This window comes from Argentina silus (assembly GCF_951799395.1).
Source record: "Argentina silus genome assembly, chromosome: 7".
Classification (NCBI taxonomy): domain Eukaryota; kingdom Metazoa; phylum Chordata; class Actinopteri; order Argentiniformes; family Argentinidae; genus Argentina; species Argentina silus.
The window spans coordinates 15,025,417-15,037,916 of NC_139661.1; the positions used below are offsets into that span (position 1 = coordinate 15,025,417).

Genomic DNA, 12,500 nt, shown 5'->3' on the forward strand with positions numbered 1-12,500 from the left:
ACAGCTGAAAGGGGGATAAACAAGACAGATAGGAAAAGAGGAGAGGAGAGGAGGACTTACTCCTTTCATCTCTCTAATCCGCTTCTGACACTCATGTAATGGATGACAGCTCAGTAGAATGTAAGATAAGTGGGTCACAGGCAATCTTATTGGATCAGAGGCACTAGAACCACAACTGGATAGACTGACAGCCCTCTGGATAGAAGAGCTATCCACCAACCATAAGTATAAATTGACATTTAAAATTTCCATCAGTTACCAGTTTCTTCCCTGCATTGGGAATAGCTCTCACACTTAGAAAGAACCCAAAAAGGTTCTTCAGCTTATCCCTGTAGATAACATAACCGTGTGTTTGGTGCAATATGGAACCCTCTATGGAAAAGGGTTCTACTGTACATGAAACCAAGAGTGGTTCTTCATGGAATCAAAAAGGGTTCTACATGGAACTAAGAAGGGTTCTATATGGAACCAAGAAGGATTCTTCATGGAACCAAGAAGGGTTCTTCATGGAACCAAAAAGGGTTCTACATGGAATCAAAAAGGGTTCTACTATAGGTGGAACCAACAACAGTTCTACAGAAGAAGAAGATTTTGGAACCACGATCTGGAAATGAGGTAGCCCTCCCTGCAACTTCTAAGCCCAAAAATATAGCCCTCATACTATGATGTCCTCCTGGTATAATGGTCTATGTCTGTGGCATTCATGCAAGAGGTCTGTGGTTCAAACCCCACACAATGAACATGCATAACACAGGTGACTTCTTATTGATCCATATACATTGTGGCATGCTCTATGGAAAGATAATTGTCTTCATAGGATTCACTGGTTAGAGGACATTTTGGTGGACCCTGCCCTGTAATTCAATGAGTCAATTACCATTGGCTTGACGCCCAGTCTGGTGACCCAGACCACAGAGTACAGGCCCGGGGCTATATGTATGCTGCCCGGCTGGCTGGGGAGTCAATACCCTCCCACTGGGGGAGGCTGGGGATGGGGGAACCTATGGAGGTTGAAGCTCGCTGATTATATGGAACCACTGTTGGAACAACGGTTGGAACCAGTGTTTAGGCAGTTGCAACCCTTTTGAAAAATGTATTTTATTCCCAAGTATGTCATTGTGTTGAGCATGCTGGGAACTAAAAAGAAAGCATACGTCCATACATTTTAATATAAATGGATAATATCACAGGATCTCAAGGCAAAGTAGATCGGCCAGTAAAAAAAGAAATAGAGAGAGAGAGAGAGAGAGAGAGAGAGAGAGAGAGAGAGAGAGAGAAAGAGAGAGAGAGAGAGAGAGAGAGAGAGAGAGAGAGAGGGAGGGAGAGAGAGACAGACATACAGAACGAGAGAAAGAGAAAGAAAGTCTGACACCACTCGAAATCTGACACCACTCGAAAGCAAATACTGTATCTCACTCAGAATCACAATGAGATATAGAAGCTATAAACTGTTCAAGATGGCCGTCATCATCTCTGCTGATTGCCATTCCCAAGTTTGGGCATGGTATTACAGTCCACCCTGATCTGAACCGCATGCAGCTGTACCGTGTCTGAATGAGAGGTCAAAATGACAGGGATTATGGCCGACACTCTCTGTCTTAATCCCCTGGTCTGACACTGTGTAAAGGTACAACGTATTTCGATAACCCCAAAGGTTCAACCTCGTCCATACATACTATATAGTATTCACTGCATTGCACAATGTGTGAGAGAAATGTGGTGATAGAATTTGCTCAGAGGTTAATATGTAGGATACACGTCTGTTTGATACCATTCCTCATTCCATTCCATGTATTACAATGAGCCCGTCCTCTGATTTCTACCTCCACCAGCCTCCCCTGTTGCATTTGATAACTCCTCTATTAGGAGTGTGGCACAACCAAAACCATGTCAATCCCAACAGCAGACCGGTCTGTTTCATCTGGCAGAGGAGATTTGTGTAGCAGTGAGTCAGAATAAATGAAACATGTATTGAACAGCAGTATGGAGACCTATATCCCTGTCTCCTACAGCATCGGTTTAAACAGTGCTTGACATCAGTGAGGTCACAAGAGAGGAAATTAATATGGAAATCCAGAGGAACACCACTGTGACACTGTAATTCTCTGTCTAAGCCTCTTTAACGCTCCCTGGCTTACTACATCTCTCTCTCTCTCTCTCTCTCTCTGTATCATTCTCTCTCTCCATCTCCCTCTCTCTCTCTGTAGCATTCTCTCTCTCTCTCTCTGTATCATTCTCTCTCTCCATCTCCCTCTCTCTCTCTGTAGCATTCTCTCTCTCTCTCTCTGTATCATTCTCTCTCTCCATCTCCCTCTCTCTCTCTGTAGCATTCTCTCTCTCTCTCTCTGTATCATTCTCTCTCTCCATCTCCCTCTCTCTCTCTGTAGCATTCTCTCTCTCTCTCTCTGTATCATTCTCTCTCTCCATCTCCCTCTCTATCTCTCTCTGTAGCATTCTCTCTCTCTCTTTATCGCTGTAGCATCCCTCTCTCTCTCTCTCTCTCTCTCTCTCTTTCTCTCTTTCTAGCATTCCCTCTCTCTCTCTCTCTCTCTCTTTCTCTCTTTCTAGCATTCCCTCTCTCTCTCTCTCTCTCTCTCTTTCTCTCTTTCTAGCATTCCCTCTCTCTCTCTCTCTCTCTCTCTGTATCTCCCTCCCTCTTTCTATGTGGTGTTCCCTAGCTTTCTTCAGGTAGGTTAGAGCAGGAGTGACATGCGGAAAAAAACAGATAGGAAATGTGCTCAGAATAAATGGAATTAGATTGGTGGGGATATACTGGCACTATTTTTACTATTTCTAAATTATTTTCATTTTGATCATGGAGATTAACCTATTTCAAACACAACTCTTTTCAGAAGAATAACACCTACTTGGAGGCATTTTGTTGACAAGGAAAACCTGTTGAATGTTATTATAAATTACGCTGCATTACACACAGGTTGACATAATAGTTCCCATCATAGTTAGAAACGAAGGGCAGGCGCACAACGGACGCAGATCCAAACGCAGCCATATCGCCAATTTCAGTCAGGACACTTACGTCGGTTTAATCATTGTTTAATGAAAATAGACATTTACGTTTTCCCGTAAGTGGATGGCTCCGCTCTGTATAGCTCCCTGCCTTAAGTTTAACAAAACCAAATATTAAATAACATAGGCAGGTAGCCCATAACTTCCCAAACCCCCGTAGGTAGGTTGAATACAGAGCGGCCGAGCGGGTGGAGGCTGGGGCGGTGGGTGGGACGACCAACAGTATTCCTCTCATAGCCAGTGGCGTCACACTGTTTAACTAATGGAGTGTTGGATGATCGGCTGCTTTAGCGTTGTCCCTGAACATGTGAAAATGTTTTGCTTATGTTTTAATCAGCTGACGGACAGCTGCGCTGTTCGACTTAAAGGGCTCCATCTGAATTAACGCAGGCTTCAGTTATATCAGCGGTAATGGGTGAAATTACCTTCTATTACCTTCTAATTATCTTCTGCGCTCACTTGGGTGGAGTAGCGGTAAATAGAGGCGTGTTCATGACAATAAGCAGGTCAAGTGCCATCATGTGCACTGACAAATTCTGGCCTTATAAATAGTAATACTATTTATACAGGGACACACCCCCTAGCGCCACCGCCAGCGTTCGCGTTTGCCCCAAGACTGTTTTTTACGCCGTTAAAATATAGCCCTAAATATTTGAGACATTTAAAGGCAGAGTATCAAAAGCAAGTGGAGAGTTGTCACTTTTAATCAAATGAACACCTCCAATACAATATAAACAACTATGAATGAGCCCACAGTACGGTTTTCCGTTATCTACAATTGATTGAATAGAGGCCAGTGAGCACACGACCATGGCAGTTATATTGAAAAGTAGCATTATCAAAAATAAGTGGAGTGTATCACTTTTTACGCAATAAACACTTTACATATATACAATATAAACTTTATTGCAAACCTGCATTGCAATTTTCAGTTATCTACATTTGACTGAATTGGGGTCAGTGATTGAGACCATGATAGCTACACTGGAACCATCTCTGTTTCCCTGGTGATCCCAGGGGAGTCTGGTGGCGGGAGAAACTGGCAGAACGGGCTCATTGTAATACATGGAATGGACTTCAGGAATGGTATCAAACAACATGTGTTTGAGATGTGTTTGATACCGTTCCTGATTCCGTTCCATCCATTCCAATGAGCCCGTCCTCTGGTTTTCTATCTGCAGTGGGACAGGGGGACAGAGGGAAGCACATTAACACCCGCTAACTCTCTTCTCCCCTCCATTCCCATCTACAGTGATAATGCATGTATTATTCATCTGCTCTGTGGTTTGAAAGGGTCCATGATAATGTTCGAGGAGCTAATTATGTCTCTGGGTTTAGCTGGCAGCAGCATCATCTGTGTGTCCAGGACATGCTGTAGAAGTCTAGAGAATCACTTCACTTCAATCTCAGTTCACTCACCAAACTACTACTTCATCTTTTGTTTCCTTGGGATTATTCCTATTTTAGGGCTAGAAGTATTTAGTAATTTCCAGGTCAAATGAATGGTTGTTACTGCTGCGCTGTCTGCTGATCCAGGCCATTGTTCCAAGAAATAATACACAACAGTAAATGATTGCTTGTGAAGAGGTCCTGATAAAAGAGAAACAAGCTTTTACTTGACTTTGCCAGGACTTTCTGCACTGTTGTTTATGGTTTTAGTCTTTCACTTGTTTCTGTTTCTGTTTAATGTTGCAAAATGTTTTCTAGTCTAAGAAAACCACTTGATTGAACAATTTTGTTTGTCTAAGTTACAGTGCAAGCTACAGAGAGCTTTGAAAATAATATTTTCACGGCAATATAGCTACTTAAAGACCCTTAAAGATATCTTGTATTCCCTCGCATTGAAAAGTCCAAGGCCTGTGAATACAGAACACTGCATAATTCATAACGTACAGTATTCCGAAATACACTGGTCGCACATACAGTTGTAACTATTTAATAAGAGATTGAAAGTGGATTCAATGTTCCACATTTTAGCACGTACAGTACTGAAGGCTATGCCTACTGATAGGCGCTGGGGGTGACGTGCATTATCATGCTGGAAGAAGCCATTAGAAGATGGGTAAATTGTGGCTATGAAGGGAGGCACATGGTCAGCAACAATACTCAAATAGGCTGTGGCATTCAAGCGATGATTGATTGGTATTAACGGGCCCAAAGTGTGCCAAGAAAACATTCCCCACACCATTACACCACCTCCACCATGAGAAGGTGTACAGGTGTTCTTAATAAAGTGCTCAGTGAGTGTACATTGGATTGAATTTGATTGATAAAAAACTATTAAAACATCTCTAAACTGTAAAGTCTCACAGATCTGTGTGTTCTGTTACCAGCCAGAGCCAATACAAACTGTCTCATCATTACCAATGTAATGTGTAGCACTCCCACCCCAGTGGTTGTGTTTCAATATCCATACTAGCATACTTCATAGAGCACATTTTTACATTTGCTTCATTCTATATAGTTTGCTAGTGTAGTATGCTAGTGAAGTATGCTAGTGTGGTACGCTAGCCGTGGTGGTGTCAGACTAGCTAGCCCCTCCACTAGGGTGTGTGTGTATGTGTGTGTGTGTGTGTGTGTGTGTGTGTGCTGCTGCTTCTAACCCCAGGCATGGAGTAATACTAATGATTTGTACTGCTGATATTATTGGTAGCATCCCAGCTGGAGAGAAACAGGTCAAAGAGGATGTGGGGTGTGTGAAGGGGGGAGGGGGAGGGTGGGGCGTGTGTTCGATACCACAATACCATTCCTCATTCCATTCCATGCACATCCTCCAATTTGTACCTCCACCAGCCTTCCCTGACAAGGGGGTGGGGACATACAGTAGAAGGAGAGGAAGGATGTGCGTGACGTTCTAGTTTCACAAATTCCAGCCCATCGATCCAAATCAAATGTAACCTTTTAGTCAACAGCTCAACGGCGGTATCGTATATGACATCACGGCCCCTTCTCTGTGGGAACACGCAAGTATGGCCCCCTTGAGGGAGAGAGAGAGAGCAAGATGGACAGATGAACAGAGAGAGAGACCAGCTCAATACAGCACAGTGGTGCGGAAAAAGAGTGTTGTCAGAACATAATAAAAGCATGTGACGAATGCCACAGAACACAATAACTGACAGTTGGGTCAGAGGTCATGTCTCCCGGCGCTATGAAAGGACACTGCAGAAGCCCTGCTGTCCAAAGGGGGAATAAACATTAAAAACATCACAACATCTGAAGCAGTGAACAGTCAGATTAATGGATGTGTCTCTACACAGTGAGAAATGTCCACTGAGTGTCCTGTGTGTGTTCACAGAGAGAGGGGTCAGTGTGTGAAGGACAGGGCAGAACTCAGACTTCAAATGGCATTTGTCCATAGAATAAATTGTTTGTGTGTGTGTGTGTGTGTGTGTGTGTGTGTGTGTGCGTGTGTGTGTGTGTGTACTGTATGTAGAGGGCTATTTGTTTGGACTTTAATTGAAATCAATCACAACAAAATAAGGGTTAGCATTTATTCCAAATATCTGTCATTATCACCAACATTCTCTAGACGGAGGGAGTACTTTCTGTTTTAAAGAAAAAAAAACATGAACATATTTGCAACTACAAAAAGAAAACAACAAAAGAAAATATCAACACAGAACATTCTCAGAATGTCCTTGGTGGTGAACTGGTTATTGCAGTAAGCCTAGGCCTGGAACCACTCACTAACTAAATCAACATGTCATTTTTTGAGGCAAGCAAACACACACACAGACAAACACACACACACACACACACACACACACACACACGAGCACATGCACACGCGTGTGCACGCACACACACACACACACTACTATACAGTGCCTAGGGGGGATTCATCAGTGAAATCACAGCTACAGGGCTGAAATGTACAATGCAGTACATTGTTTAAAATTACAAGGGTGATTTCCATTTTTACCCCTCAATAACTTTGTCTGGCTTATGGTAAGCTGGGCAGCCGTAATGTTCTTTAGAGAAGCTCTAATCTTCTGTTCTGTTCTTTTGAAAGAGTGCCATCATGGTAGGGCACATCTTCACACGACGGGCATGTCGCTCTCTGAAGGAGAGAAAGAGAACAGAGTGCTATGGGGTTTTCCGAAAGAAAGAGAAAGAAAGGGGGAAAGAGGGAAAAGAAAGAAACTTCTAGAAGGTCAGAGAACACGTCTTCTTCCACTTCCAACACTAGCAACTTTCAAACAAACAGCCTGCAAACAAACAACTCACATGAAATGAAAGTCAAAAACACTGTAGTCTATGATCAAGATTATACAGACATTACAACACCACAAAGACTCCATGGGCCAAGAACAGACTTCAAAAATACATTAAAAAAAACAAAAAACGGTTTGTTTTCCTACAAACTCCACTAGGACATATTCTGTTGCTTTATCAAAAACATCCTACAGTACGTTACTAAATTGTTCTGGTTCTTGAACGGATTCCAATAAGGATGTAGAAAAAATAAATAGATATAATAATTGAAATCATCCCTTGAAATTGTCCTTCAGGAAGTTTTAAAGATGCAACCCTCATTTTCCAGGAAAAAGTGCCATTGATTTCTCCGGCCCCCATGCACCTCAGCATCGTCATCAAGTCCCTTGGTGAACGTTGTCTTTCTTTAGAGCGAACTACCCCAGAGACAAGGGCAGAACAGACACAAACTACCCCAGACACAAGGGCAGAACAGACACAAACTACCCCAGATACAAGGGCAGAAGAACATTTAATCCATGGTCCAGCTATCGACCCCTTTAACCCCAGAGACTACACAAAGACTACACAAACCTACTCATAGATTTAAAAAGCAGCGGATCAGTGTAGTAAATAAGCAGTGGGCTAAAGGGAGTGTCCACCATATTTTCTCACACTAATCCAATGCTTTTAGATCCATAAGAAAGGGAGTGAGAGAGTGTACACTTTGGAGAGAAGGGTAGAGAATAGACCGCCTCCTTTGATAGAGCTGTAGTTGTTCCAGGGGCAGCACAAGGTTCAGTTGGTAGATCAGTGGAGGCTACTGTAGGTAGAAATCGGAGGACAGTTGGTACAGGTGTAGTTGTTCCAGGTAGGGGTGTGGGGGGCAGGGGTGTGGGAGGGGGGGGTTAGTTGGTACAGGTGTAGTTGGAACAGGTAGCGGGGGGGGGGGGGGGGGTAGTTGGAACAGGTGTAGTTGGAACAGGTAGCGGGGGAGGGGAGGGGGGGGGGGGGTTAGTTGTTCCAGGTAGCAGAGCGGCGGGGGAGGGGGGGTTAGTTGGTACAGGTGTAGTTGTTCCAGGTAGCAGGGGGGGGGGGGGGTTAGTTGGAACAGGTGTACTTGTTCCAGGTGGGGGGGGTCAGTTGGTACAGGTGTAGTTGGTACAGGTGTGTGGGGGGGAGGAGGGGGGGGGGGGGTTAGTTGGTACAGGTGTTGATGTTCTTGCCGTCAGCAGCGTCCTCTACCAGGGCCAGGTGGTAGTCAGTGGACAGGGTGAAGTGGGACACACAGCCCACCAGCCCTCGCATATACTGTCTGTTAGTGTGCAGGGCGATCTCCTTCATACCACCTGGAGGACCAACACATACGCCAGGGGTTACTCCTCTGATTCTAGCAGTCTTCATCATCATCAGCAGCAGCAGCAGCAGCACAATCATCACCATCATCATCATTATCTTCCTCATCATCACCATCATCATCATCAACACTATCATTATCATCCACATCATCATCATCATCATCAACACCATCATATTCCTCATCATCCTCATCATCATCCTCGTCATCATCATGAATATCTATCCAACTGTTGCCATGACGTACCGACGTATAGCGGTCCATTGATGTTGAGCTGTCTCATCTTCCCTGGAGACCTCCCAGTCTTGGCTCCGTAGTCATCCACCGTCAGCTTACCTGATTGGCCATCCCTGGAAAACAGCCAATAAGAGCCAGGTTCAACATCACTCTATGCACTATGTATGTTGTCATCCATGATAGTACTTCCACATCATAGGTTAGCATACTAGCCGTTGGCATCAAAGCATTAGCATACCACCCATTAGCATATTAGCAGTTACCATACTAGCCACAAGTTAATAATAGCATATGTTATTGTCCTTCCAGTTGAGTGTGGAGGTATATTGCATTTACCATGATCTCAGTAATTATTGATTAAGAAGAGATCAATAATCACCTGACGGCTTTGACTCTGTGCCACCGTCCATCACTGAAGGTCCCGTTGACGATCACAACAGCTCCACCACTGCCCAGGTTATAGCTAGAGGACATAACATGTTGGAAAGAAACAACCAGATGACGTTAACAGCCAGCAACACACACACACACACACACACACACACACACACACACACACCTGATTCCATTAATCATTCTTCAGACTCTGATCAATGGAATCAGGTGTCTGTCTGACTGGTTGGAATGAAAGCTTAGATCCTACCAGCCCTTTACGGATAATATTGAACACCCCTGGTCTAGACTCTATATTTCTATGCTACTTAGGCCTACTCATCTTAAGAATTGACCTGAAGGTTATGTTTTATAGACAGTAACATAGAAATAGACACTAGACAGGACTGAACTAAAGATTATGTTTTATAGAGAGTAGCATAGAAATAGAGTCTAAATAAGACTGACCTGAAGATTATGTTTTATAGACAATAACATAGATATAGAGTCTAGATGGGACTGAACTAAAGATGTTTTATAGACAGTATCATAGAAACAGAGTCTAGATAGGACTGACCTAAAGATGAGCGCCCCGTCCTGCAGGCCCAGAGACAGGAAGTCACTGTTGGCCCTCATGGGACTGTCTCCCTGCCACAGCAGCAGGCCGTCCTGTGCTGTGCTCTTAAAACGCATGAACAGACTGGTCCTGGCACCGGAGACCCTGGGGACCCAAACATCATATTAGCACACACACACACACACACACACACACACACACACACACACACACACACACCACACACACTACTACACAGTGGTCATATACACAGTGGCACACAGCCACATGCATGTTCCATTAAATCCCACCTCCTGAGGGTGAGTTAGTGTTTCTAATGTATATACCCACACACACACACACACACACACACACACACACACACACACACTCACACTCACACTCACACTCTGTGACATCCATGCTTTTACAGAAACTCTGCCTGAGGACATTGTTGGGATAGTATGCCACACTGTGGTAGAACTTCAACAACTTGCTATTAACTCAAGTTGACATGTGTGTGAGTGTGTGTGCCATAGTACACACACACACACACACACACACACACACACACACGCACACGCACACGCACACGCACACGCACACACACACCCACACCCACATACACACACAGCTACAACATAATAACCTCTCCTCTGAGCTTGAAAACTGTAGTCGTTGCAATTGCAGTTTTTAAAGAAGCTAACACAACAAGCTTGAAAAAGGCATACAGTATTTGCCGATCCTGGCATGTTGTAATTATTCTATTTTGACAGCTCTTCAAAGACAAGTACAGGCAGACATTCTGTAACCAGTTTGAGGACAGCTCTTCAAAGACAACTAACCTTTTGAGGATGTCCCTGTTGTCATAGGTGAGGTAGCTACGGCCAATGAACTGTGGGATCTCAATGGCCTCTGTTACAGCTGAGAGGAAAACAGACACTTCATTTACATAACATGACCACTAGATGTCGCTCTAAGCATGGTTCTCGCTGATGCAGACCAGACAATAGGCATAATGAATAGAGAGAGATTAAGAGGTATAGGGGAACACACTAGGAAATGATAGTTTGGTATGGCGGATGAAACACCGGTAAATAGTAATAATGGAATATATACGTTTTAAAGAACGGTTTACTTCAATAGAGTGATGACAGACAACTTACTGTTCAAACAATAATTCCCACACTCTGCACAGCGAAAGCATGAAAACAGAGGAGACATCAGCTTAGAAGAGATTATGTTGTTCAATACATTAAATCATCATCAAAAGAATGACATTCAGGCTTAAAGAGCATTACAGTGTAATAGAATGATGTTTCATCCAATCACTGTGTATTCTGTGTTGCTCCAAATGTTTTTGTGTCAACTTGACCCCCTGCTACTTATAGTTCCTCCGCTTCTCCACATGACCCTATTCTACTCTACTCTACTCTACTCTACTCTACTCTACTCCTCTACTCTACTATATTCTACTCTACTCTACTCTACTCTATTCTACTCTACTCTACTATATTCTACTCTACTCTACTCTACTCTACTCTACTCTACTATATTCTACTCTACTCTACTCCTCTACTCTACTATATTCTACTCTACTCTATTCTACACTATTCTACTCTACTACTCTATTCTACTCTACTACTCTACTCTACTCTACTCTATTCTATTCTATTCTACTCCACTCCACTCTACTCTACTCTACTCTACAGCCTTCTGATCCAGTTATCTACAGTCTTGAAAGTGTAACGTGTCACACAGTTCACATCCTCAGTGTGTGACTCACCCTTCTGGCAGTGCCTGCCGTCGTACCCTAGGGGGCAGTCACACTCGTAGCTATCCCTGTTGGGCCTGCAGGTGCCCCCGTTGGCACAGGGGCCGTTCACGCAGGGGTGGGCTGCGTTCTCCACGTTCACCCCCAGGGCGGACCCCTGGGTCAGGGAGATGCTGCGGTCGTTTAGCACCAGCTGGGTGGTGGAGGGGAGGGAGAGGGGGAGGGTGTGTGTGTGTGGGGGGGGGAGAGGAGGAGGGAGAGGAAAATGTGATTTACAATCAGTTAAATACTACTGTGTTTATCTATTGTGCCTTCCCATAGTTGCTGTGCTGATTAACTGTCTCCCTGTCTTTAGCGCAATGCCATGTTTTCCATGTTGTTTACCCCTGAATAGTGGGTCAGCTAGCTCGCTACTGCGGACGGTGCCTACAACAATAGGATGAGCTAGAAATCATCGGATAGGAATAATCCATTCTGACGGAATGGGACATGTTGTGAAAGGTTCCCTCTCTCTCTGACCTCTCTGGCACATGGCATACAGGAAGTCATCGCCAGACAGCTGGGGACCAGAGGAAGTGTGACGGGGCAGAAAAGACACTGTGGAGACGCTGCTGGTCGCCCCCTGAACGTTGCCATTCGCTAACCTTCTCACACCTCAGGGGGTTAAGGCTGGAGAACAGGGCAGAAGAGAGACAGGGTGGCAGGGCAGTGGGGGGCGCTGTTCGACCTGTGGTGACCTCCGTACCTTCTGAATGGTGCCGCTGAAGGGGCGGAGCACAGCGGCGTTGCTCTTAGTGTTGGCGTACTCTGGCACACCGCCGACGTAGAGGGGAGAGCTGCACTTGATCTGGGTGAACGCTCCCTGGTGGAGGAGAGAACAGGGTTACACCTCTGGGTTAGCCCTCCGAGCTAAAGCCTAGGCTCTCTGGAGGAGGAGAGAACAGGGTTACACCTCTGGGTTAGCCCTCCGAGCTAAAGCCTAG

At 44.6% G+C, this 12,500-nt stretch overlaps 1 protein-coding gene across 2 annotated transcripts in view; it reads right to left on the reverse strand.

Moving 5' to 3' along the window:
- Positions 1 to 8,418: 8,418 nt before the first annotated feature.
- The window catches only part of egflam (EGF-like, fibronectin type III and laminin G domains), a gene marked incomplete at both ends in the record, with an annotated part of 29,353 nt that continues 25,271 nt past the window's right edge, over positions 8,419 to 12,500 (reverse strand). The window contains 8 exons of one of the 2 annotated variants that reach the window (XM_083673754.1): positions 8,419 to 8,570; positions 8,825 to 8,928; positions 9,195 to 9,278; positions 9,765 to 9,908; positions 10,589 to 10,667; positions 10,910 to 10,933; positions 11,530 to 11,710; positions 12,263 to 12,379. In XM_083673754.1, coding sequence (XP_083529880.1) covers positions 8,419 to 8,570; positions 8,825 to 8,928; positions 9,195 to 9,278; positions 9,765 to 9,908; positions 10,589 to 10,667; positions 10,910 to 10,933; positions 11,530 to 11,710; positions 12,263 to 12,379 — 885 coding nt within the window. The remainder of the gene's footprint in view (positions 8,571 to 8,824; positions 8,929 to 9,194; positions 9,279 to 9,764; positions 9,909 to 10,588; positions 10,668 to 10,909; positions 10,934 to 11,529; positions 11,711 to 12,262; positions 12,380 to 12,500) is intronic. The other variant, XM_083673755.1, reaches the window with a different exon arrangement.